At 40.8% G+C, this 27,028-nt stretch overlaps 2 protein-coding genes across 12 annotated transcripts in view; both read right to left on the bottom strand.

The window, feature by feature from the left end:
- Positions 1-2,638, bottom strand: part of LOC144194985 (EMI domain-containing protein 1-like) — a 37,386-nt gene extending 34,748 nt beyond the window's left edge. For all 11 annotated transcript variants that reach the window (XR_013326023.1, XR_013326022.1, XR_013326025.1 and 8 more), the window contains exon 1: positions 2,249-2,638. Coding sequence is in view for 6 of the 11 variants with exons in the window: in XM_077714273.1 (XP_077570399.1) it covers positions 2,249-2,421 (173 nt within the window). In the remaining 5 variants the exon portion in view is untranslated. The remainder of the gene's footprint in view (positions 1-2,248) is intronic.
- Positions 2,639-3,427: 789 nt separating this feature from the next.
- On the bottom strand, positions 3,428-26,951 carry LOC144195622 (dynein axonemal heavy chain 10-like). Its single transcript, XM_077715383.1, has 76 exons — positions 26,827-26,951; positions 26,481-26,596; positions 25,892-26,105; positions 25,393-25,781; positions 25,084-25,274; positions 24,810-25,008; positions 24,533-24,727; positions 24,260-24,430; positions 23,829-24,005; positions 23,569-23,721; positions 23,282-23,451; positions 23,069-23,220; positions 22,822-22,986; positions 22,533-22,740; positions 22,288-22,444; positions 21,643-22,119; positions 21,383-21,541; positions 21,198-21,314; positions 21,009-21,111; positions 20,726-20,904; positions 20,427-20,638; positions 20,098-20,254; positions 19,782-20,015; positions 19,301-19,423; positions 18,996-19,229; positions 18,664-18,887; positions 18,321-18,590; positions 18,036-18,219; positions 17,821-17,955; positions 17,524-17,676; positions 17,231-17,419; positions 16,968-17,114; positions 16,557-16,748; positions 16,272-16,390; positions 15,873-16,031; positions 15,646-15,781; positions 15,453-15,575; positions 15,249-15,380; positions 14,928-15,144; positions 14,737-14,856; positions 14,435-14,580; positions 14,219-14,371; positions 13,867-14,127; positions 13,620-13,792; positions 13,429-13,522; positions 13,175-13,342; positions 12,895-13,083; positions 12,468-12,639; positions 12,177-12,380; positions 12,012-12,092; positions 11,457-11,654; positions 11,130-11,291; positions 10,845-11,019; positions 10,562-10,743; positions 10,318-10,454; positions 10,035-10,252; positions 9,719-9,940; positions 9,507-9,654; positions 9,124-9,403; positions 8,812-9,041; positions 8,462-8,735; positions 8,253-8,357; positions 8,016-8,170; positions 7,780-7,934; positions 7,489-7,669; positions 7,099-7,299; positions 6,757-6,966; positions 6,585-6,680; positions 6,337-6,508; positions 6,122-6,253; positions 5,820-6,031; positions 5,566-5,733; positions 5,309-5,489; positions 4,771-4,916; positions 4,530-4,691; positions 3,428-4,430 (listed from the first exon to the last, which is right to left on the bottom strand). Exons 1-75 carry the CDS (start codon positions 26,921-26,923, stop codon positions 4,545-4,547), a joined length of 13,377 nt encoding a protein of 4,458 aa, XP_077571509.1. The 5' UTR covers positions 26,924-26,951; the 3' UTR covers positions 3,428-4,430; positions 4,530-4,544.
- Positions 26,952-27,028: the final 77 nt, after the last annotated feature.

Raw genomic sequence — 27,028 nt, 5'->3', positions numbered from 1 at the left:
AAAGCCATTTATAAAGTCAGCGATTGTCAAACTTGCAGCAGCTCCAAAACCAGAAAGACAAATTGGCTTGTAAAAATGAATTGGAGAAATGAAGCGAACCATACGAGATAACGCACATGAGGGATGGGGGCGCTTAACGCCTCACATTCAAAGTGAGCATGCGTGTAAAGGATGTGCTGATGAAAAGAAAGGAAATCAAAACACCAAAGGTCACTGTGAAGTGTCTCCTCACAGCAGTCAATGAAAAACAAGGAAAGCCCCCCATTTCTTTTCGTCTGTCCGAGTGTTTCAGGTGCGGACACCGGCAGCATTGGAGTGCGTCACGGCTGTGCGGATCTTAAAGTGCTTCCAAGTGAGAAACCTGATTCACCTAAAGTGCCTTGTGTGGTTCAGGGTGGGGAAAAAGAAAGAAAAAAAAAACACTTGCGCTTGCTTTACAGTAGACGGCTCAAAGAGACCGCATTGCATTTTACAGGGACAGATTGGTTTGGATATATTTTCAAGCATCCCTAAAAAATGTGACTGGGATATTATCCCCCGAAAATGTCGTGGCGTGTGACCATTTACACATGATAAACTTTCCAAGCTCCAACTCTCTGCTAGAACCCATGACTTCTTAAACCCCCCGACCCCTGCACACGCTGCAGCAGCTCCCGTCCACCAAATGCTATCTAGCACTTCTAGAGGAACTGTAAACTTCTCAACTTCCAAGGAAAGAAAGTAAGCCCAGATGCAACCAAGCCCCAGATGCTTGTGTTTAGTAAATATGTCCACAGACCTAAGGCCATGAATGACAAGGAAGCCAAATAGGGAAGAATACCATTTGAGTAGGGGCTGGGAAGCATGAAAGCCACCTGGATATGCCCAGAAGAGTGGGCCTCCTTGTGATTCAACATTGAAGCCCCCCACCCTTGGGTTACAAAGCTTATCTGAGAATATGTCTAAGAACAGAAATAAAACAACTTTAATGCATATGATTGACCGTATTTCAGTTCAGGACTTATCCTACATTTGAATCTGGGTGCATGTGAAGTACATAATGAAGAACCAAATCTCAGAACTATAAATGCAGATGTGATCGCCCTCATAAGTTACCACTATGGAGATAAAACAATGCACACATTACAATAAAATCAGGCAAAAAAGCCACTAAAGTCTTTCTTACAACATTTGAAGGTCTTTTTTTTTACTTGAGCAAGAAAATAAAAAGTCGGTTGAACTCAAGGATGAGGAAAAATGATGTTGTAAAAAGTAATCTTTGTTTGGATGGATGTTGTTCTAAAATGGACAAAAAGTCTTACGCAACCAGTCTCATCCCAACACTATCCAGACTCTTTATAAATACATAATAAGTCAGAACTGAAATGAATAAACAATCAGGATTTTGAGCCTAAAATGTAAATGTAGGACAGCCAATCTTTGGGAATGGGATTGCCTTCGTCTCATTGGCTGGCTGTGACAGCGAACGACATCCAGTCCATTTGGACTAGGAAGCCTGGAAGCGTTCTTGAGAACCATGGACGTCCGTCACTGGCCAAGAATTAATGATTTCCCCAAGAATTAATGGTTTCCCCGAGCATGGTGCATGGTGGGCGCTAGGTAGTGCAGACTCAAAATTGTAATTTCTCCAAAAATGTAATCTTTTAGATTTTATTATTCATTTTCTGAACTACTTACCATCACAAAGGTCATGGGGGTGCCGGAGCAAATCCCAGCTAACCACAGGCAGTAGGCAGGGCAGACCCTGTCTCTCTATGTGCTCTGCGACTGACTAGCGACCAGTCTAGGGTGTAATCTGCCTTTCGCCATTTGGGTTAGGCTCCAGCAACTCTCGCAACCCTTTCGAGGATGGGCAATATGAAAGATGAACGAATGGAAAAATAATATTTTATCCATATATGCACAACAAATACATTTTTTTTAAAAACGCTTAAATGTCAAATAATAACATTCACAATTGCAATTAAAATACATTTCCAATAAATAAATAATACTAATTTCTTACAATTACCAACTTCAGATAATGGTCTTAAAAACAATTAGGCAGACTCTCACGAGGGTGGGACTCATAATAGATGAATGCACCCATGCGCAGGAAAAGGGAAACCAAGTGTCAAGATCACAATGCATCTCGTAGATGGATGGGGGGCAAAAGAGCATCGCAACACAAAGAACGCTTTTCAACAGCCTTACCACCATCTCCCAACACTCCAAAAGAGAAAAGCAAAAAAAGATGCTTAATGCCTACCTCTTTTGATAGATGGAGCTATGAGAAGCAGCAGCTTGCTCTCTGCTTTTATAAAGTCCAGTCTTCCAGGTTCCATCGGCGGAGGTGCACAGCCCAAGCCAGAGCACCAAGCCGGTCCAAAGCAAACTTTTCGGGCAAGGCACGAACACGTTTCCTCCTTGGCCAAGTCCCATGGCCGTGGCACCCAAGGCACACTAAAAGAGGCAGAAAAGGATACCTCGGGGGAAAATTAAGGGGGGGAAAAACTCAGGGAGAAATATGTCAAAATTCAGTTCGAGAAAACGTTTGCATGCCAGAGTCTATCGTAAATAATTAATCTCTCAGTGCAGACATGTTGACGTATGGACCCGCGTGCGTTAATTGTTCTTCTCGATGGGACTGCGCGCACGGAGGTGGAACAACAGCTTTAAAGCACAGCCTACTCTTGCTCTTTTTTTTTTTTACCCTGCCCCGTTTCTTGGTCTCTCTCTCGGAGGACAATGCATGCTCGAGACAAGCAGTGGCCACTTTTTGTATGTACACATTGGGAGTTTCACTAGAAAATGCATTAGTGTGACCTGAAAATTGGGATGCCCGATCACATCATTTTGATGATCGGCCAATACTGAATCCCGATTTCTCGCAAATGTCATGAGGGGGGTAAATAGCATATATAAATGTTTATTTAGTTGTTGTGTTTTTTTTAACCCAAAATGAATAAAGCGATCCCAAAAGTATAGCCATATAAAAGGGTTGTTTGTACAGCAGTGCTTTTTATCATGTAGAAAAACACAATTTTTTAATGATACTTTTTTTTCATATTTTGACACTTAAAATGATTCCAATTTCTGAATATTTAAAATGCATACTTGTTAACTTATGTTTTCCCGTATTTTATACGCTTTTTGATCATTTCAAATGGTGTACGCCAACTATTGTACGGGATGTTTTTAAGTATGTTCTTTTGTAAAATCGATTGCGCCTTCCCCATTTTTTTGTCGCTTAATAAGGGGATTTGCAATCATTAATAAGGGGAGCAATGGGCCGAAGTTGACAGGTATGGAAATAATTGGTAAACTGATTTTTGTACGTATGCGTGGACGCAAACATAGCATTATAAACACATGTACATACTGTTCAGTATGTATACCTACTTTTGTGGCTGGTTAAAGTGCTTGGTCTCACAATTCAAAAGCAACATGTATTTAAGCACTGTAGTTTAATTGTGCTCATTCAGCCCCACCGCAGCTTATATATTTAGTGTCAGTCTGGCAGAGTCATCAGTGCCCATGCAGTGGGAGGAAAGCAGCCGTCTGCCCATACATACATTTGGGACATGTAAGGTTACAAATCAAGCAGCCCCTAACCACCAAGCTGTATTTCCCATCCAAACTAAACACCTGGTGCTGAAAATGAGGCCCACGACCCTCAATGGGAACGTGCGGCTTGGCCAGCTTTGCTTCTCAGGTGTTGTGAATTCAGGTTTCCTGCTAATACTGTGATGATTATTTCACAATCTTACAATTCGGCTATTGACAAACGGAACGGCTTGGTGCTGTTTAGATGTTTTGACCATTGAGAGGCATTTAGCAAGCACACCTGTTCTCACGCAAAAAGAACAGGAACTGGGGATAGGTTAATGGATGGAAAGGGGTTTGCATAAAAGCTCTTCCCAGTGTTTATTTTATAGCACCCTTGTCCTTTTATGAGTGCAGTCCATGTAAGCAGTGGTGCTAAGCAGGAAGTGGAACAGTTTAGAGTTAACGTAAATCCCTCCAGTCACAAGCAGCTGAAAATAATTTTGCCCTCCGTGGAGGGAGATGGGGGTTGACTCCATTGAGAGATTTTCTTTTCCCGTGTCTGTCAAGAGTAGCTGCACTCCTGCTTCCTTAATTTCCTCCTGCTACACTGTGCAAACACATAACGTATTCCCTGTGTAAGTATGTGAGGATAAAAGATCTGTCTTCCATTAGGCAGTGTGGAGTCATAAGACAAAACATCAACACCCCCCTAGAGTGAACATTAAGATGTGCACAATGTTTTGGGGGAAATATAAAAAAAGGGGATTTGTGTGTGTAAAATACACAGTATTTTGAGATGTATTCCATCCAGAACATGTGCCTGTAGAAGAACAGTTGTTTAAAGGTTTGAGGTCTACTGAAACAACTCTTCCTGGCTTCTGATCTGAGTGAAGAGCTGCCATCTAGTGAGCAAAGAATGAAATTGGTCAAGAATTTGGACTTTCCCTGACATAATTATCTCAGAAAAAAATGTCATGACATTGGAGATTTGGGTAACTCACAATTAACAGCCACATTTAGTCAGTATTGAGGGATAAACAGACACCCTGAAGCACCCAATGGGAAAGATGTTCCGTGGTAAACAGATCAGCCTCAAAAACCAAACCTACACCCATTGCATTCCTCCGTAATGAAGTGGTGTACACTGGCGTCCGCAATGTTTTCTGTGGAGCATAACACATATGAAAGCAGTTGGTAACAGACAAAAGAGTTGATACACATGATTTGAACCGTGGTCAGCACCTGTAACCGGAGCCGTCGGGCCTCAATGGGAATGACTCGGAGAATGGGGAGCTGGACCTCCAAAACTTTTGGTTTACTCTTCACCAGACAGCCATCCTCCATATTCCAATCAGCTCCCTCCAGGTATAATCCACTCACAAAACAACCTGCAAGAAGTGATATCTTTGTCTAAGAATATCTTAGAGAAAATTTCAGTCATTTTCATAATTTCCTTCTAAATAAATTAAATATAAATAAGAATAAGTACTGAAAATGCATACAGCAACTACCTAGATCCTTAATCTCTGAATTATAGGAAGAAATTCCTCGCAACCTTTGCTAACAGCACTAAAGAGTTGCAAAATTAACAAATATGACATAGTTATCTAAAAAAACAAAATCATGAACGATGAAACAAAGGTATTTAAAAAAAAGTCAGTGAATGAACTCTGGCATTTTACACTCAATGTATGGAGTAATGAGTATAGGCTTTGTCAATTATTAACTGTCAAGCCACAAGCCCCAAAATCTTGACCTCCAAAGAATATCAGTTCATTACCCTGTGAGGGTTTTTCATTGACTTGATCCTCTTCACGGAAGCGGGTGACCTCTGTGTAAAGCGTAGACAGATCCAGAGGCCAACCATTTCTTCGGCATGCCGCTTGAACTAGGGCAGTCAAGTACGATTCTGGGATATGGAGGCCCGATAACCACATGACCTTTGGCTCTGTTGAATCCACCTGAATGAGCAGAAAGGTAAACGATTCAGTAAAACATACGTAATGTACAGGATATATCATGTTAATCCTGCCTCACCCATGATTTATACTGCTCAAATCGCCTCTTGAAATGTATCATCCAGTTGCCCAGGGACTTAAGTGTGTCAGGAGCCAACATCTTCCAAATAGAAGGTATCTGACCATTAAAAAGGGCTCGGGCAACTTCATCCAACTCACTGCTCATGCCCACTTCCCCGGCCAAAGCCTACACACACACACCAATCAATCAAAACCAAAGTAAGTCTTGTGGAGACAAATAAGCCATAACAACGGCGTCTGCTTGCTTCTCACCCTCTGCAGCTCAGCCAGAGACCTCTTCATACGGGCCACTAGTTTGTTGAAGCGCTCCAGTTCTTGAAGGAGCACCACTGATGTCGGGGATATCTCAGCGCCAAATTGCTTGCGGATAACATCCAGGTCAAACAACGCAGGCAGCTTGTTCTGAATGTCCTGCGCCACCTGAGTGATGTATTCATCCCTGCTGATGCTTCCCCCAGACTCACCTGAGGAGACATAAGTGCTTGTGTTACACAATTAAGAGCCAAATACACCACAATTCAGGCATCTAAAAGAATAGATGTCTTCTGTCATACCTGTCTGGGGTTGCAGGTCAATCAAATGCAACCACATTTCTTTAGCTGCTTGTGTGTAGTATCCTATCTCTGCATTGGAATGGAGGCCCATCACTTCTGGGGTGTTTGCCAATGGCAGCGACTCAATCTCATCTGAAACCAGTAAAAAGTCATGAATGCTTACTGCCCAAGTCTTACAAATAAGGTAATCGAGTATAATTTAAGTAAATCCTTACCAATATATACAGTTTTAGGTCCGTTTGGAGGAACCTTGTAGTCTACATCAGTATTTTTGAAGAAATGAAAGCGGCAAAAGTCATAGAAAAGGAAGTCTCCAAAGTACTCGTCCATGTAGACATTGAGGATCCTGCGGTCAAAACTGTCAATGACTCGCCCTCCATACATCACCTGCACAATGTATATTTTTAAAATATCAAGGGGGATTTAAAATAAAAAGAAACAACGTCTCTAAGCTTTGTCTGACCTCGCCTACAAGGTATTTGATACTTCCCCAGGGAATGTTGCTGTCTTTTTGCTTGTGAGCTTTGGTCAGGTAGGTGTTCAAAATCTCCAAACACACCTGTCAATCAGCATTTTAATAATGAGATAACTCCAATGAGTTCCGAAAGGTCCAAATTGTTTTCAATGCCACTTACCAAGAAGTCTGATTCGCTGAAGTCATAAGGGACATTCCAGCCAATTTTACCATATTTGCGCCTCTCTTGCACAACGGCATGGAAAAAAGACAATACATAGACCAAGCTGCGGAAAGCAGAGTGTGGGCATCCAGTCATAGTCTGATGGGAGATTTTGGAGTATGTAGCCCTCATGTTGAGTTTTAGGCCATTAGGAGCTTCGGTGACAACCTGTAGCACCAGCAAATGGTCATTTTCAGCCCTTACTGGAATATATAACTCTCACCGTAAAAAAATGGCAGCAGATTATTCTGGGCAATTTATGTTAAAAAAAATGATAGTAAAAACAATAGACTGGTCCACCTTAAGAGACTTTTGAAGGATGCCAATAGGAAAGTCATCGATAGGGTTGGTTGTCAACCAAAGACGAAAGCTAGGATGAGGTTTGGAGACCCTCTCTATGCACTTTTCCAGATCTTTTAGCCATTTCACCAGCAGGTGGCAGTTCTGAAGCATCAACCACTGACCACGAGCAGCTGCTAGTTCAAGAAGGTGCAATGCAACCTTAAGCCGAGAGGGAAAAACACAATTAGCATCCATATTTGGATGATTCTGGAGTTGGAATTGTGGAGCAGCTTCAACCAAAAATATCAGTGCAGTCAGAATTTCCAAATCATCGTATGCATATTCATGATAAGGCTTCTTAGGGCTTAAATTATGGCATCTTAAATGCAGAAAACAAATCCAACATACCTTCTCCTGTCCTTGACCCATAGCAAGGAATTTGAACTTGCTACCAAAGCCAGTCCTGTCCGCCAGTTTCATAAGGTCAGCGCCAGGGTCAGAGCCAGGACTCAGAATGAAGACAATGGGGGAGTACTGAGTACTTTGCTCATAGATAACATCAAAATTGATCACAGGAGGTTGCACGTATCTGCAAAGAAAGATATGACTCAACACTCAATCTCAAAGTATGTGCCGTGTGATGTGGAAAATGAAATACACAATTCTTAGATTGGCCATATGAATGAAAAGAGATGACACCTCTCGCCCATGGTGACAGTGACATAATCAGTGATGGCTCTGTAGACTCTGTCAACGCGAAAACAACGAAGCAGAAGCAGTTTCTGAAAGTCTGTCAGCTTATCATCATATCTCATTGGCAGTGGAGCCTGCTCTGGTGCATCAAGGTCGTACCACTGCAGACAAACTTGGAAAGTTACTAAGTTCATTGGGTAATACACAAACTCGTCGCAGTTGCCATGCCAGTCGTGACTTACTGATTGCCATTCTGCTGAATTCCTGTTAACTTCGTCAGGCAAAGACTCAAACTGGGAAGGAAAAAGCTCTGACAGTTTCACAACATCTTCCCAGCCAGCATCAGGCAGCCAGTTGCAAGTCTTTTGGCGTGAGCTCTTTTCCAGAGACAAATTACCTTTGTGCAAGAAAATCTGCTATAAACGCCGATACTTGCGAGGATGTACTTTGATCACTGGAAAGATTGTAATCACATTCACCTTTAATGAAAAATTCCAATTCCTCCTGGGGCACTCGATCTTCTGCCTGCTCAACCTTGACGGTCATGTTAAATGAGAAGAGAAGCTTATGCTTTTCAAACAGCCCTGTAATTAAAGACATGTATCCGCACTTGTACTTTCCAAATATTTACGGATGTATGTGGTATATACTTTGGGAAAATAGTTCACGCTAAATACGTTTGCCTTACCTGTGCAACCGTAATTATAAACATTGTATGTCAGACCATTCCTGATGTTTGTCAGTCTTTTGGGCAGTGCTGCATTTGGTGGAGACTTGCGCAGAGAAAAGTCAAACACTTCCAGATAAGAGGCGAGAGAATACTGGTACATGCTGTTGACCAGAGCCATTTCAGTCAATGCAAAGAATAAAATGGCACCGCGTTTGGCAGCAGGTCGGTAACCATTTCGGAGCACATCAATATCTACTGATGTTTTCACAGCCAACTTCAGTTTCTCAAATACCTGATGGTCACAAAAGTTAAATATGATGAGCAAGTTGAACTGACTCATATATTGATCGGGTGTGTGGCAAACTGACCTCACTCGATTTGGATTTGGTTTCTTCTAACGTGTAAACCAGCTCTGTGTTATCCAACATGTTGCCCGTGGAGGTGGCCAGCTCCCTCAACAGAGTGTCACCAAGGTTTTTAAGCAGTTTCTTATTGTCACTCGTTTCTTGGATCAAAAACTCACGTTGCTCTTCCAACTCTTTCTTCTCAAAACCCATTATAACACTGAGCAACTGGTCTTCCAGACCTTTAAGAGTCACTGTAGGCAACACGATGGAAAAGAAAGGTAGCCTCTTAGCAAATGACATGGAAATGATGATTTTCACATTAAATGGCCTTACCAGTATAATTGATAACCATGGCTTTTCCAAACACAGATGGAGAAAATTTGGGGTTTCCCAGTTTAGTGTTGAGGTAGAGTCTAAAGTTTGGATCGTAGTCCACTTCTTTGTCACCGAGCATGAGAACTTGCCTGCCCTCGGCTCCTTTCAAATTTTTCTCCAGTACATTGTCAATCACAGGGTCAATGTACTCGTCCACATCTTGGAAAAGGAATGGGAATCCATATTTAATGGCCATTTCCAGCTGTTTCAGGAAATCTGGGTCATTAAAAGATGAAACCTGTGGAAAAAAAGGGGTTTGGGGTTCTGTGCAAAGTCGCTATACAGGAAACGGTAAAGAAAAAGACTGCATGACACCCAAGAGTATATCTGATGTCTCGGACCTTAAGATTGTTGCTTGCTTCCTTCTTCTTAATCCAGTTGAGAGCTTGTTGTTGAGGATCGATACACATTGGGAAACGGCTACCTCTTGTTGTGAGGATTCCATTCTGCACTGAGAGTTCATCTGGGGGCAAACCTTCTGAGCCCCATCTGTAACCAAGGGATTAAAATAAAATGACATATTCCAAAATGAAGGTGTTCGGCACCATCTCACCTGCTGATTTCCACCTCATCTGTTAATAAGTTGTCCACTTTAAAAGGCGTGCTCAATGGAATGCCTCTTTCCTTTACATCTTCAAGCCACGTTTCGTACACCATCTCATTCCTGAAGTCCCAGCTGAAGGCTCCTTCATAGCTCAGGAAAGCAGCAGCAAGGAGGCAGTCTCCCAAAAGACGGACTCGCCTCTGCTTTAACTCCTCTAAATCATGCGTCCACCTAAACACAGAAACCACAAAAATGAATGGAAAAAAAGAACAAGAGAAATGTGCATCTCATACGCAGCGATGTTTACTTCCTATTGCCGTCTCACCTCACATTCTCAGAGCTCAAGCCTGAGATAAGTTTGTCAGCAGCAATTAGTCTTCTTTCCATGAGCTCTGCCTCCTCTTGTAGTTTCTGTTTCTCCGCAATGGCAGTTTGATATTTGTCGCCAAGAGCTTTCAGCTCCTTCTGGATAGCACTAAGCTCACTTTGAATGAACTCCAGCTCCTTCTTACTCAGAAAGAAATTTCTTTCCAGCCGCGCCACCTACAAACGACCAGTCACATTACTGTTCATTCTGCAACACAACCCATTCTACTACTTTTCATTACTTTGTCCCTTTTGGGTTTAATCTCCCTGGCAACTTCACAGTAACCCACGACAGCCTCCACAAATTTGAACATTCCCGAACCAGCTCTGCTGATGGCTTGCATTTCTTCAAGGTTGGTCCCGAGGGTTTTCAGAAAAGCTATGGAGAAGACAGCATACCCAGAAATGCCAATATTACCAAATCACAGAGTACACAATTCTTGTTTGTGCAGTATTGTGATCTAAACCAGCATGAAATCAACCTACTTTTGACAGTCTTGACCTGGTAAGGAGTTATGGCATCACAGTCCATCTCCATCAATGAACGCAGGAAGCCAGAATCTGCCATCATCCCTTTAGCGGCATTCCAGCTAATTTCTTTTTTCTTACACAGCACCAGTATACACTCACACACCACTTGCACCTGCTTAGGTGGCTTTGCAAAGGACCTGAATGAAAGAGCAGCAGAACCAGGTGTGCCATTTAAATGGATTTTTCATTTTTTCAGAGGGGAAAAAATCCTGCAGGTTAAAACAAATAAGAAGTTTACCTGATCTCTGTGACATCATTTTTTTCCAGGTCTTGGAGGGCAATTCGCGCTGCTTCTAATGCTGGCAGAGCTTCAGCCAGGGAAGTTTCTGCTTCTGCCTTTTCAACCGCAATCACTTTGTTTTGCTCTTCAATTTCCGTGGCTTTGTCTTCCGCCAATGTCTTTTTCTCCTCAGCTAGAAGGAAAAAGTTATATTTACTACAACGTTCTGCCGAACAAAGTAACAGCATGCACCGCCATGTTTTTTTTTCTCTACGAGTGTAAGTGAGGCAGGTTTGGACTGACCCACGGTGGTGTTGGAGGCAATCTCCAGCAACATGGCCTCACAGGCTGTCGATTTTTCAGCGAGGACCACCTTCTGCTCTGCCAGTTTGATGTTAAGCTCATCCAGTTGTACAGTGGCTTCCTTCAATTTATCCAATCCCCCCTCAAGATGCTTGCACTGTCCTGAAATTCATGAACAAATCTGTTGTCACTTTGACACTTGTGAACAATGATTTTTTTAAAAGTTTGAAGGCCAGTCATACTAGTTGTTGTGCTTGTCAGTAATCAACCCAACTGAAAAACAGTCAACCCTTATTTAAATTATTATACTATTTTCCAGCCTCTTACCCAGAATAGATTGGTCCTTGTCCCTAAGCAAGACTGAATATGTGCTTATGAAATCCAAGTAGTTCTTTGGAGTAACAAAATTGGAACGTCTAAGTTTCTGCAGGAACATTATGCTGTAGTCTCCAACTGATTTATGGACCATGCACACATGCTCAATAACGGCCGGAGCGTGTTCCCGAGGGATCATTTCACTTTCACCTGCATGATTGACAAAAGCATAACAACACTTTTAAGATTATGTGGAACAATTAAACAATCACTGGAGCAAGTAGTCTTCCAGCTAATACCAGCCAAAAATTAATTTTCCAAGAAACACATGGACATTTTTAAAATCTTTAAAAAATGAGTACCCTTGAGAATTTTTTTACTAAGACTAAGCTTTGACAAAGGTACTTTGGGTCCTCCATTTTCTAGTATTTACCATTAAATCAACATGGTAGAAAAGTGATGTAATTTGTTGATGCCCTATCATACTAAATAGGATTTTATGTTACAGGAGAAAATTGATGGCCATGAGATTGATATATATTTTGGTTAACTGAGTGCATTACCAACCGAGGAAAGACTCAGCTACAGCAAGTAGAGCTTGTGGAGGCCATGGAAAGAACCAGTCAATGACAGTATTGTTCATCAGTCCTATAATATGATCAGAAGAGGTGACCAATTCTTAGACACAATCACAGTAAAATAAAGTGCCATTTTCTTTCTTCTTTTTTTTACCTGGGAAGTTTCTACAGCGTGTTCTCAGGGTATCACCCACGGGAGACATGCCTAAAACGATGTGCAGGTTGCTGGCACTCTTGTTGACAAAATACTGCCACACGCTGTCTTTGGAAGGACCTGATCCATTTTGGAGGGCCTCTTCACGAAGCTGGTTGAGGACTGCTTCTTTCTCATCATCAGGAAACAAAGCAGGAACAATACCTGACAAAAGAACACAATAACAACGGGTCACATCTTTCTCCGGGGAAAAAAGGAGTACTAATCCGAACATTATGTGTGATGGCAAACCTGACGTAAGCATGTTGTTGATGAGTTCCAAAAAACCTTCCTCCGCAACGTGAGCATCAGTGAAGAGAAACACTGTCTGCTTATTTTCAATGCCAAGCTTCAAATACAAGGTTTTCAAGTCTTCACGAAAGGTTGCCTCGCAATATCCTCTACTTAGGGTTATTTCAAAAATCTGGAGAATAAAATGGGGGTTAAAATTGAATAACCTATCCAATGTAAATCAATTTTCCAACTTGGATTCCAGTCACAATTGAAATTAAAATCTGATTCTAGCCAAATGACAGTAAACTCATTTGGATTATAATTCCAAGTGCACTTGGACACTCTTAAAGTTCACATGGGATCCAAGATGGAAAAGTCCCACAAATTAGAAAATATTTCGAAAACCTATATACGTTAATTTAAACAAATACAATTCTTGTACAACCTGACAATCGGCAGTGAAGGAAGCAAGCTTGGTGATGGACTGCTTGCCGGAGCCTCCCACACCCACAAGCAGAGCATGTCCACGATCAATGCGGATGATGCGGTGCACACGAGTCAGATGTTCCAGAGCATCATCAAAAAGTACCATATTCATCCTTGATACTCTATCATTGTATTCTTCCAGTAGCTCCTGCAAATAGAAATAGAGTCTTTCAATGTTTTCCAAGGATATGGTCACACCGACGGGCTGGTCAACCAATTGTGCCATGACAATATTACACCTGAAATAGATTTTTAGAACGCTCAAAGTCATTTAAATCCTCGTATAATCTTGGTTCTGTTTCACTCAGGGCAGTTTTGTAATCTCCAAAAAGAACTGGGTCTTTCATGACTTCATCCATGTTGGCTCTGAAATGTTCCTCAACTAAATTCTTTATAAGGCCTTGAACCTACAGACAAAGAGACATACACAATTATTCAAATGGAATACAAGATCATCCTGCTGGTTAAAATAAATAATTATCAATTCAATTACATAGTTTTTGTCCTTTTCATCAATGAGTCGATCATGGAAAATTCTCAAGCACTCATTCCGCCAAACCCGAACAAATATACCGGCAGTCGAAAATCTGTCATGGTGAAATAAGGGAGATCAAACAAAGTACTCAATAATGACACAATGTAAAGGGCTGAATCTGCCAGGAGAATTCACTGGCTTTTGCAGACCTTAGCGGGCTAGTGATTGTCAGCCCGTTATAGACCCTTGAAAGATCTCGCAGGTTGAAGATGTAGTGAAACTTTGCTGGAGTAGGTGGCAGATCTCTAACAAGACTGTTGTACAGTTCCAGTGTGCAGACGGTGACTTTATCACAAATCTTCTGGACTACATCCTCAAAACTCTAAAACATTCAGTCACATTCGTTAAACATGAAGTTAAGTGAATTTGGTAAAACCTTGAAGAAACCATCCTCACTTTGGTGTGACCTTTGATAATGGAGGCATAGATCAGGTGGAGGGATTCGACCTCGGGGAAGGGGATACTGAAGACACTGAAGAGTGAAACGAAGCGGGTATCCACCTCGTTCCTGCCACCTCCTGCCTTCCCCATGGCAGCAATAAAACCAAGGTCCTTGAGAGTTTTGTAGGTGAGCTCCTTTCCTCGGTCATAAATGCCCCCCCTGTCCAATAACAACTTCAGCAGTGCGATAGGCTGCTGTGTGCCATAGCTATCCACCTGGAGAGGATGGGGAAAAAGATGGCGTAATAATGGTCCAATAAAATGCATTTTAGAACCCTATGTTTCAGGTAGGTAGCAGTATATATACCTTTGGCATATTCATGTCATCTATATACACCAACAATCTCTTGCCCATTGGAGGACCGTATATCTCTTTTGTCCTTTTCTCTACATTGGCCTCCAGGTTTCTCTGGAGGTCCATTGATGTCGTCCTGGATGAAAGGTTGATGGTCAAAGTAATCTGTTGGCAAACAAAGTCGATGATTAGAGCTAGAGAAATGAATGTGATCCATATAGAACTCACATTTGAATCCCCACTCAGGTGTTTTAGAAAGTTACTAATAGTTGCCGTTTTGGAGGTTCCAGAGTCTCCGACCAAAAGCACTGATCTTTTTATCTTCACCATCTGTTCCAATAGCCAGCTAGTTCTTGTGGTATCCACGGTTGGGACTGAGGCAAAAAAAAAGGAATATTAGAGAGTCAAAAAGAAACATTTGTGGTAAAAAAAAATTTCCATCCGGCAGTTTATGTTTCTATTATTAAGGTTTCTACTAATATCTTCTCAAAGTGAGGTACTACCAGTGGTAGTGTTCCGTGAACCCTTACCTAGAATATCAACAAACTTCATGTCAGGGTTGTGGACGTATTTAGCGACCAGGGAAGTCCATGGAACCCACGTCTCCTTCGTATCGTGAAAATGGAAATCGAAAATTGTTGGAAGTTGTCCTGTATAAATAATGTGTAAAAATATGTCACTGTAACTAATTATAATTTTCAAGATAAAGGTAGTGTTTTACCTGGAATTTCACCAGGCCCTGCCATTTTTTTTTCATCACACGCAGTCCTCAATTCAGAAAGTCTCTTTACTAAATCATCAAATTTCTCTCTCCCATCATCCACCAATGTTGCCCCAAGAGAGCAGTACAAAGCTTCTATGAAGTAACACTCTAAGATGGAAGGAGCTAGGTTCTCATTTTCAAGTAGGGCATCAAGGGCCATGCAGAGTTGGCACACCTGAAATCACCAACACAAACAGAATCACTCCTATCTGAATGGATTACAGATGATAAAAACTTACAATGCATTTAAGCAAAGAAAAAAAAATGGGATCACCATACCATATTTAGATCAGTCTGAGGGACAACAGTCTTAAGTTTCTGCCCTTGCTTCCCATCAACAATTCCTTCCACAATCATGTCAATCAAGCTGTGTACATACTTTTCATAAAGCTTATCAAGATCTTCTTGTTCCTGAAAATAAAAATAAATTTGAAAGATGACCAAAATTGTAAATGTAGTTACAATACAATGCAGAAGCGCTACTTTGGCAGGTCGGGTTGTCAACCACTTTTTCCAGAAAGGGGTGTAGCGCAAGTTTTTGGGGTCAACAAAAACCATTCCACAGCGGGACACCGTAGCCGGGGAAGCATATTGTAGGTCTCCAACCTGCAATCATATAAGTAATTACTACAACTTTTGAGGTGGGGGGAAATTAGTATGTACTTCTCTTACAGACCTCAAAGAGCATGGCACAGTGACCTTGTAAACGGATACGTTCTCCATTGGCCAGGGTGAGAAGCTTATTGTCATCCATGACCGAATTCATGTTCTCAACCCACAGAGCATCCACATCTCCATCAAACAGGATATATCTGTGAGTTTAAATTCAAATGCTTACAAAATAACTGTTGCAGGCAAGCCGAGTACTTATTACCTCATGTCCATCAAATGTTTCAGTCTTACCGCCTCTCTTGTTTGTCAGTAGGCTTATTGATGTCACGGAAGATGTTGGATAGGACCCCGTCTGTCCAGTCTCGTGTGTCAGGATCCAGGATACCGTAGAGTTCAATGACACTCACAGCTTTGGGATTCAGGGGATATAATTTCGTGTGAAATCCCAACCTGGTGGAAAATATTAACTGTGTCATGCACAAATTTTAAATTTCTTCCACCCTTACAGAGCTTTTATCTAAATTATAGTACGTTTCATGCAATTTAATCCATGTATGCAATTGTTCCTATGCATTAAAGTTTTTTAACAATGCCGGCTTAGAGCTCATGTTAATAATGCCCTTCCTGAGTGTTTCTCTACAACTCAATTAGACATGAATTCATGTTTAACCCTCACGGAGTTCTACTAACTTTGTCTGAGCTTGACATAATGTGCTGATCACAACCGATTTGCCTCCACCTGTTGGACCCACGATCATAGTTGTATGTCGTGTCATCATTGTTTCATACATCTGCACCACTTTATCCACCTGAAAGTACAGATGTTATGTTAACAGTGCAGAGAGAAACCTCAAATTGCAATTCATTGCCACTTCAGCTGCAAATTTCCAAGAAATATCCCAAATACGGGATGTCCTGATTCTAACCTAAATATGGACAGCTAAAAAACAAAACAATGACTCTATATACATGAACCTGGATAGGCAGCAAGATATAATTCTGGCCTAGCAGGATATCCTCGACTGCGTCATTGAAGTTGGGATAGCGAACGCGAGGGCATTCCAGCCCTGGAAAAAGGTCTGCGATCAGGCCAAGGAACAAAGGCACGTCTTCAAATATAAATTTGGGAAGATTCATATCTCTCAAAGCTCGCATTAATACCACGTCCTGCAAAGAAACATAAGAACAGTTTATTAGTTATTGTTGCATTTAATGCTTTCTTTGCTGTGTGAAACTGCTCTGAATGCTGGAATCAAGAAATACTGAGTAATCATGATTTCATGTAAGTGAATTCTCTTGGGGAGGTTAAAACATCCACAGAAAGAAATTTTTCATGAACAAAAGAAATGAATATGTTTAATGGTAATATAGGATTGATAACTGTACCTCCGTTATGTCTGGTGAGTCCCTCTTCAGTTCTCCTGCCATCACTAAGACAGATTTCAAAGCTCGCAGGCCAAAGTCATAATGAGACTGCTTGGACAACTGCTCACGAGCCAATTTATAAAGGACGGTCATCTTTTTTGCAAGGACCTCAGTGAAAAAAAGGTGGATGGAAATGTTAATTTCTTCAGACGCAAAGGTGTCAGTGAACATTTTTCAGTGTCATCTGATTGTCTGTATATGCAGTGTGTTTGCAAAATTCTCACCTTGGCCATTAGGAATCCCTCAGAAAAGAGCATAATCTCACAAATTTGTTGCAAATCAGGTACAATCACCACAACAGGCCTGAAGAGAGCTTTTACTGACTCAGGCAGCTCTGTGCGCCCTGCATAGCCCGGGTTCATGGTGATAAAGATCCCGATTCGGCTATCCAGAGTAATCTCGTGACCTTCAAACTGATGTCCAAAATGCCAGAGTGTTAGTTGGTGAATGTACAAAACAAAAAATCTCAAGAACCAAAAAGGACCAGGAATTATAATAAAGAATTTGAAAAACTCACATTAAATACTTTGAGGTAAAGAATGAGAGCATTGCGGATGGTCTGGATTTGTGACGAGATAACGGAAAGGACTGAGGCATCAATACGGTTGAATTCATCAAAGCAGCCCCAGGCTCCACATTGGGCCAGACCAGAGAGGATTTTCCCCACAGCCTACGCAAATATATGAGGTCAGGAACAAATTGATTCATAGAAGGAAATCCAAATGTTTGTACTAATGTACCATAAACTGTAATCAGTTTTGTGCACTACCCATTACCAATTACAAAAAAATGGCAAATACCCAAGCTCCCTCACCATGTAGTCCATGCCTTCACCACAGTTAGTAACCACACAGAGTAGTCCCAAAGCTTTTGCTAAATCTTTGGTGGACTCTGTCTTTCCAGTGCCAGCTGGACCAGCAGGCGCGCCACCCAGGAACATGGAGAGAGCCTTCACCACAATGCCACATGAACACGTTAACAACTGTTGGCTTGTTTCCTTGTTGAATTGAAATTGTTGTGTTCACAAACCTGTGTGATCGTGAGGTAGATCCTGTCCGTCAGCGGGGTTATAACCAACCGACCGTTCAACCCCATGTATTCATAACCATAACTAAAAGTGGCACTGCATTGACGCACAACAAGATTGTCATCGTCCTGAACCCAGTAGAATCTTAACTGGCTTTCCCACTCAAACTCCTCAGCATCTGTTATACTGCAGAGAGGATCAAGTGAGACTCAAGTTTATTGACACACATAAGCAAAGAAAAGTCAAAATGGTGATAACAGCAAGGCCCCAATTTATGAAACCAGTACCTGTTTAAGACAAAGCTATCCACAATGTCTCTTGCATGCACATCTATAATCAGGACAGTGTTGATCTTCCGTCTGTCGTTTTTTTTCAAAGGTTGCATCGTACGCGTTACCAACTCATCAATCTGCTGGTGCATTTTTGTCGCATAGTTCTTCAGGGCATATTTATCTCCTAGTTTCAAGTTGTTAAAGACATCTTCCACCTCCCATGTCCACCACACTTGATTTGTAGCCAGCACCACCATCCCCTGGAACAGCAACATCCAGTCCACCCTGGATGACCACAAGATTCATGGTGGGAAAGGTTTAACACAGTGAGATAAACATTGTTAGAATTGATACACACCTGCCTCTGTCTTCACAGTAGCGAAAGATTGCTTCCTTAGTTATTAGTCGATTAGTTCTCCTCATCTCAAGTAAGACTCCAGTCATCCATTCTTCTACCCTTCCCACAATTGGAACAGCCTTTGTAAAGTCCATCACTTCCCCCTCAGCGGACACCATGGCACCTGCGGATATTTCCCCACTGCTCTCCGAATCAAATCGCAGTGAAGCGATGTTATCGTACATCTTGGGGAGTAAAGTTAGAAAAAGCATAGAACACGTTTTATATGGTGTATTTGAATTCACACCTTGCAGAAAAAAGGGAAGGGACCGACAATATTTTGACCATCTTACTTTTATCATATGTTCTTGCACACACTCATGGTGACTACTTCCTAAAATGCTGAGCAGTTCATCATCAGAGATGAAGAAGAAGCGAGGGAATGCATCTCGTTTGGAATCTAGGTAATCGTTGAGACTCTTCTGGCACCTCTCAAGGTTCTCACTGAGGGTCTGCAGGTCTATTAGCCGGTTAGGAAACACGCAACAACGCTTGATGTTTGGGTTTGCCTGCGCATCGTTCATTATCTACAAAAAAAAAGAAAAAGAATAGTATCCAATTTGCAGTTCCGTTGTTAACAATATTTCACAACACTCACCTCTTTAAACTTTTTGTCAATGATGTCAAATTTTTTGGCCTCCTCTGGTAATTGTGAAGAGATATCACCACCAATAAATATGCTCTCCAAGTACATCCATTTTCGTTGTACTTGCAACCAGACCTGTGCAAAATAGATTTGATTAAGTATTTTAAAATACAGCTCCAAGAGTTGATGTAAGATCAATCTGCACTAAAAGCTTGGCAAGACAAAGTCTGGACAATCTTTGAATTTACCATACCATTACACATTGGTTTGGTCCACAATATGTGGCCTTTTGACTTTCCAAATATTCTAATGACAATTCTTCTATATACCATATTGTGATGTTTCTATGGAAAATATCCCCTTTAACAGGATACTTTTGTAATGAATTGCATTGGATTGGATTGCACAGTGTTGTTAATGCAAAAATAGGGCACCCCTTCTGCTGTCCAGATTTTGTTTTCTACAGAATTGCTATTGTCACACACAACCTGACCTCTATTGTCTCACTGATAAGAGACAGGTCTTTCTCCCATTGTTGTATAGTGCCTAGAAATGGTCCAACAAAACGGCTCCCTGCCATGCTCTGCAAATTCATGGCATCATTGTCCACAATCAACATGATCTCATCCACTGCACCCAAGACATAACACTGTTGATGGGCACCCTTACTATAGGGTATGATAATGAAATTAATGCTTCCCCAGGTTTCGACCACTTCCTTAACCCCCTATAAGACAAACACAAACGTCATTTAAATACAATCAACCACCTTGTAAAATTCTTACTAAAATCTTGAAGAGAGGGCTTACCTTTTCTATCCCAAGCTCTTTTGAAGCTGAGGTAACAATTTCACCTATGACGTCAATATATTTATGGAGCTCCATTGCAAACATGTTCTCAAGAGTGAAGGTGGTGGGGTTCATCTCAAAGCTCGTACCGGTCCGATCCATTAATTCCTTCCAATGTCTGTTTGAAAAAATAAGGAAATGTGTGTTTTTTGAATTGCCATTACTAATTAGGTACATTGCAAGTTAGTTTTATTCCCGGATGAAAACCTAAATGGGTATGCGTTACCTGTAAGTATACAATTCTGTAAGCTATTTCCCTCCCAAATCTCACTGCCCACTTACACACTGACCTTTCTCTGAGGGCTTCATTCTTCAGATCCAAGAGAAGAGGAAGTGAATCTCTGAATTGCTTCATCCTGCCATCTAGGATGACGGCCATTGGTAGTGATCGCACATCTTTGGGCAACTTTCTTAAATCTTTGAGAAATCCTTCAGTTCCATCCTGGAGCACTTGAATATCTAGGTCTGCCCATAAGGTCTGAGACCACTTGTTCTTTGCAGCCTGTCAATCAAAATCAGGGTCCAGGGACAGAAATATGAGATCTATAGGATCGTTATCAAATATTTTAATGAAAACAATTAAGCCCACCTTTTGATCTTGATAGATGACATAAATGAGCCTGAAGCCATGCATGTCTTTTTGTATGCTGACAATCTCTGGATAAACCGTGATGGGAAGGTCCAACAGTTTCTCAGCATTCGCTAGATCCTGCCGCCCCTCCACTGCCTTAGCAAGCTCGGCTTCATAGAACTCCATTTTTGCCAAGCCTAAAAATTAGATCAACCATATTTTAAGAAAAATAAATCAGTGCTTGACCTACGCAATTATTATTATGTATCCTGGTTGCAAACATTTTTTTTAATTCCAGTACCTTCATCTAAATCCTCCCCAACAGCGCCAGGGCCTTCCATATTAAATTTTCCAACAAAGACAGACAAATGCTGCTGAAACTCTTCAGTCATCCCCTTAGTAGTCTGTAAGGCGTGCAATAACAATATCATTTTAATCTTGGTTGTGGTGGGAGATGAAAATATTGTATGTAATTGCAGTAGTTTCTGACCTCTTTAAATGACACTTTGACATTGGTTAAACTCCGATCAACTCGTTTCGATTCAGTGAAAAGGTCATTCCAAATCTGGTTAATATTTTCCATCAGTTCCTTTTCCTCCACTGCCACCTACACATAGGAGGTCAGACTCAGAAAGTGCACATTTTTAAAAATATTTGAACCCGGAACGGTGCTACCTTCACTTTGTACATTGCCAGCGTTCTGTATCTTTCCTGAATATCCGTTATACTTAATTTCACATTTAAAGACATGTCTTTAATATCTGAGATAGTACCAAGGACATTCTTCAAGTTTTCAAAAGTGTCAGGACTCTGTTTAAGCTTCTCTGAGAGTTCCTGGAAGTAAAAAAAAAAAAAAAAAAAAAAAAACAAGTAGATTTTCAAAAATAGTACCTAGGTAACAAATTCAGCAAAACATGCATACGCACGGACATTACCATGAGTTCATCTTTTAAGTTGATAAGTTCTTCTTTGGCGGATTTGTTGAGCAAACTCCCCAGTGAAGAAATCCAGGTCTCTGCGGTCTCTTGCACCGTCCGGCACAGGGGCTCCAGGTTGAGTTGAATGACGTGTATGTTCTTAAAAAGATCTTCCAGTACTACCTTCTGGTTTATTTGAGCGTAGAACAGCAGCCTTTGATCATACATTGCACATGATGGGTTTTTATCAGCAAACTTTTCACAGATTGTGGCATTATCCTTTTCCCAGAGAGGCTGGTATTGTTTCCAGTGGGTAAGGTACTGTTCTACAGAAAGCATCAACTGTTGAATGTTCTGCGATACAGCAAGGGCAGTTTCATTAATTTGAGGATGTTGACAAATGTCCTCAAAGAAGCTAAAGGTCACAGTGTCATCCCCACCCACATGTTGTGGAGGGCACTCAATGCAGGTTCCATTCATCCAACGTACAAATTCCTGCAACACAAACATGGAGGTTGACTGCATAACAGACCCATTGATGAAACAGCACACATTCAGCTCAGTCTTAGTGGTTGTACCACCATCATGGAAAATATTAAAATACAGACATAGTCATGTTTTGTTGGGGTTTTGGTGGTTAATGTGTGAAAAAAAAGTCCATACTTTGGTGCTCTCGACACACTCTCGGATACACTGTACAAGTGTTCGGGAGATCTCATTGGTTTTGGGCTGCAACAAAATCTTGGGGGGAGAAAGGATGGCATCAACACGGAAAAGAGGGACGTTCCCATCCAGTACATCGTTGAAAGCTTTGATGTTCCTAAAATTAAAAATGAATAGACTGTTGGTTACGGAAAACAAAATTGTCTTGTTCCAATACATTGATTTTAAAATGAACTGGTTATTACCTCAGCACCATATTAATAAGAGACTCGTGCACCTTGCTTTCCCAGTATGCATAGTAATGTGTCATACTGTGGCATTTGCCAGTGTTGGTTTCCATGATTAAGTGTTCCACCTTAGAGATGACTGGTCCAATGTCAGCATATTTACTTCTTAGCAAATTTATTGACTTGATACGTTCCCGATCAATACATTCATAAAACTCCCTGATACCTTAAAAAAAAAACGACAACAGCTACAATGAGAGACAAGGATTCGTGAGATTTGGTCAAAACATGTTACTGTCCAACATACTTGGTAAAATGTCTGCTCTATTTGGAGCAGGGCATTTCAGGAGATCTGCTGTCACTATGGATTGCAACTTTGCTTCAATATCAAGCTCGTTGTTCACAATTTGACTGACCACTGTCTCAAACTTTGATAGCTCTGGGTTTCCATTATTAATGAAATCTGAAATTGCTAATTCAAACACACAAAGAGTTGTTGCACCCCATCTTAGAATGCGCATGAATGAAATCCTAACAATAATATAACACTATACCTAAGGAGTTCCAGTTTAGTCTTCTACATGCTGGAAATAGGATTGTTTCAACCCTTTTGATGTTGTGACACAACATGGAGATCTTTGCATCACTCAGACTATCAACTATTGTGTTGTAGCGGTTGACGAGTTTATGTAGCTCTTCACTGTACCTATATTTGAAATACTGTGGTTAAATTGATATACGCTCTTGTTGTTTGAGAGTATAATTACCTTATAAAGTTGGCCTCCTGTAGACACACATTTCGAGCCACTTCAGGCATGGAGAAGGACATTGATATCAGGTTTTTTGTCTCTGCAATCGTCGTCATAATCTCTAGTGGAAAATTGACACGGTATCGCCTTTCCCTTTGTCCCTTGAAATCAGGCTTGTTTGGAACAATCTTGAAAGAACAACATAAAGCCCAAACAACTAAATGAATTCAGGGTGATAAAAACAATAGAATTGGTCATGTTTTTTGTGGGGAAAAAACAAACAAACAAACTAAGGACATACATACCAGCTCTCGTTGTTGTTCCTTTGAAATTATGATTAGGACGGGTTTTTTCAATAATAATGGCAAGTTGCGTTCAGTCTCAGATACCCATGACTTATACTTCTTGACCCCAAAGTCACTTATTTTTTTTGCCATTTCCAAGTATTTGTTCTTTGCCTGGCAAAATTAGCCATTGTGAACATTTCAAAAAGGAACACAAGATCTCTGGTTATATATTGGGTCAATTATTGCAATAATTGTCATGAAATTGTACAATAACTCACCAATTTTCCCATTTCAGAATCTAACAAATTTGGCATTGTCAGGAGAGGAAGCATGCCACCTTTTATACGTTGAAACAGTGAATGCGTCCACCTAACACCGCCTGCTAGGGGAGGCTCATTCTTATTAATTTGCGGTTTGTCTCTCTTCTCCTCAAAATTTTCATTAATACTGTCCACCTGTAACAGAGAAAAGCGCGAAAAATACATATAAATTGATATATTTTTTGGTAATCATCTTACAAGGACCACTATAATGCTCATTGCCACTGACAAGTCTGATCTATTTGAATTGGGATGGCTGGCAGAGAATGATTCTTTTGCTGCCAACTCCCACTTCCAGCTGATTTAGTGTCTACCATTGTCAATGGTAACCAAAGCAATAAAAGCAAATATTTTTTTCAACTTGAAATTGTAAGTGTTTTCAAACAAACCTCTTTGCAATACTGTGCCAGAACATCATTAGTCTTTTTCATCAAGTGATTATTGATGGCTGGTCTGGAGCGAATGTCTTTGTATTTTACCAGCATTTCAAAAGCAGCAGTTGAAGAACGCAGCGTCTTGAAAGACTGGTCAATAAAGGCAATGATCTCCCTTTCAATGGCCTAATCAAAAACATGGCATAGAAAATAATCAGTGCGTGTTGTTTTTAAAGTGAAAGTCATTATATTGTCCAGAAATCAAATAGAAATGTATCCTAAACGTACACAAACTGTACTGTTAAAGTTTTGCATGATGATTTTCCAGCTGCTGATCTTGCAACTGCTGAAAGGGTCAAAACTGACTTCCTCAAAAGGCACAATGAGGTTGTCTACTTTGACCTGTATTTCATCGAAACGTTTCGGGTCCCAGGTCACACTTTTTAATTCTGGGCTGAAGATATTGTAAAATTCTTCTAAATTCTGTGCAAAACACAAAGACAGGCATCAAGGGTTGAGTCATTACTCAGGAAGTGACAGACCGTAGACGAGGATGAACACCGACGTGCAAAACATTGGACAAGTCTTGGCAGATAGCAGCCATGTAATCCGTTTTCTCAAAGAGCTTTCTCCGATCAAACTCCCAGCGTTTCCCAGTGCCTCCTTTTTCAATTTCTTGGCGCGCTTCAAAGTAAGAGGACTTCCACAGTTCCAGAACTCGCTTTGCATCATCCACCTTCAACTTGGCCACCTCTCTGTCATCTCTAGTTGAGACGCATAATTAGAGTCTCATGGCAGAAAGACAAGGGTTACATAGGTAATCGATCAAAGCCACATACTTGAACATCACACCGAGATCAACGACTTGAGCCACCCGCTCAGACAGTTGCCAAACAATGCGCTCCATTAAAGGAACCATGCGATCATTCCTGTTGTAGTGGCAGGAGATTAACCACACAACTTGTAGACTGTTCAGAAGAGGTGGAATGGTCTCCAGGATCACACCAAAGTTTGCTCCCGTAGCCAGATTCTACAAGACAAAACACCTTTTTTACGCCTTTTATGGCGGGACCATTTTTCAGCCAATCACATTAACAAAGGCTCAAATCTTTGTAGACTTGCCCTAATTGGGGTAACACACTCCTCACCTTGAAATGCCTTTCCAGTGTTTTGAGGAAACGTACATTTTCATCTGCTTCCAAATTGTATTTGACCAGTTTAGCTACTGTCACCTCCATAGAAGGTACCACAGCTGCTTGCGCTTTACTCAATATAAGTAAAATCTTCTTTACCAAAGGTTGATTAAGCTTTGCTGTCAAAGCACTGAGGATGGAGGAACGCTCCTGCCAAAAAATGATTTCTGCCATCGGACTAGGATTCTGTGGCTTCTTGAAATCTTGCTCATCCATAACATTGCCAAGCTGAATCTTCCAGTTCGTCACACACTGCTCTAACTCGTTTACCAGCTCTGAATTGGTCCTCAGGTTAGTGACATCATTCTCCAAGTCCACGTCAGGCATGTGTAGGGCAATATCATCTTCAATAAAAGACAAAGTTATTTAGTTCATCAAAATCAACAGTTCCGTCTGTGACAGGATCTTAATACACACTGCTGGAATGAGTGACTGCTATATGTGATTAATAAACCTTGGGCTTTAAGCTGTTGTATAGTCGTGTTGACCACTCCCAGAAACTTATGCGTGCTGTTAAGTAGTTCATCTCGAAGGGGGGTTTGATCATTTTGCTTGGTTGGAGACTCCTTATCGCCACTCGTCTCTTCAGGTGGAGGTGGTGCTTCTTCAGGCTGAGAGACCACAGGAGTTTGTTTCACCTGTTGTTTAGTTATTAGGGGAATGTAGATCTAAAAAGAGGCACATTGACAACCATTTAGTTTGACCTTTTAAACAAATGCCACACATATTTCCCTGAATCAAGGTTTCATTCATACATTGCTTATAACCATTTGGTTAACGCTTTACTTTTTGCACAACGTATTGTTCTCTAACGCTGGCAAAATTTACAGTAGAAGTAATTTTTTTGATCCATGAATGGACAAAAACATTTACAAGGAAGTCCATTTTCATGGACAAAATGTAAACAGCACTGTGGCTGTTTAATACAATTTCTAATTGAACCAGTACACATATTGATCATTTCATATCGCAGAGAATAGATGTAACATTTTCCCATGTTAACCAAAACTTTTTAAAAAGTGGTTGCTGTGAAATTCACTTACATGAATAAGCTTTTTCTGCATTAATTTTAGGATGTATTCATTACTTCTTTCAATCTCCACAGGAGTTGGTGACAGGTATTCTTCCTCAATGTCTTCGGGTGACTCCTCATCGAGATCTATAACCAATATTAAAAATAAGAATATAATAATAATAATATTAATAACAATAATAATTATAGTAATGCTAGTAATAATAATATATATTATTATTATAATAACGACAACGATGACAATAATTATAATTTCAATAACAATAATAATAGCAATAACAATAATAACAATAACAATAATTATAAATTGCAAATTCTCATGCACAATTAGATGGGCTGCGGGGTAATGACCTCACCCCCTTCATCTAAGATTAGGGACCCCGATCCAACAGTATCCTCCTCTTTTAGTTCAGAATTCAAGTCTTCTTGTTGGTTCACCTCCTCCCCTTCCATCCTCAGTCCTGCGTGTGCACAAGTCTGTAACTGTAATACAGATTTATTATTTCATAACAAATTCTACTTTGTACAACTGTGCGCCATTTTTGAAACACAAAGGTT

This window comes from Stigmatopora nigra, chromosome 4 (assembly GCF_051989575.1).
Source record: "Stigmatopora nigra isolate UIUO_SnigA chromosome 4, RoL_Snig_1.1, whole genome shotgun sequence".
NCBI classification, from domain to species: Eukaryota; Metazoa; Chordata; class Actinopteri; order Syngnathiformes; family Syngnathidae; genus Stigmatopora; species Stigmatopora nigra.
This window is presented reverse-complemented; position numbering and strand designations above follow the sequence as displayed.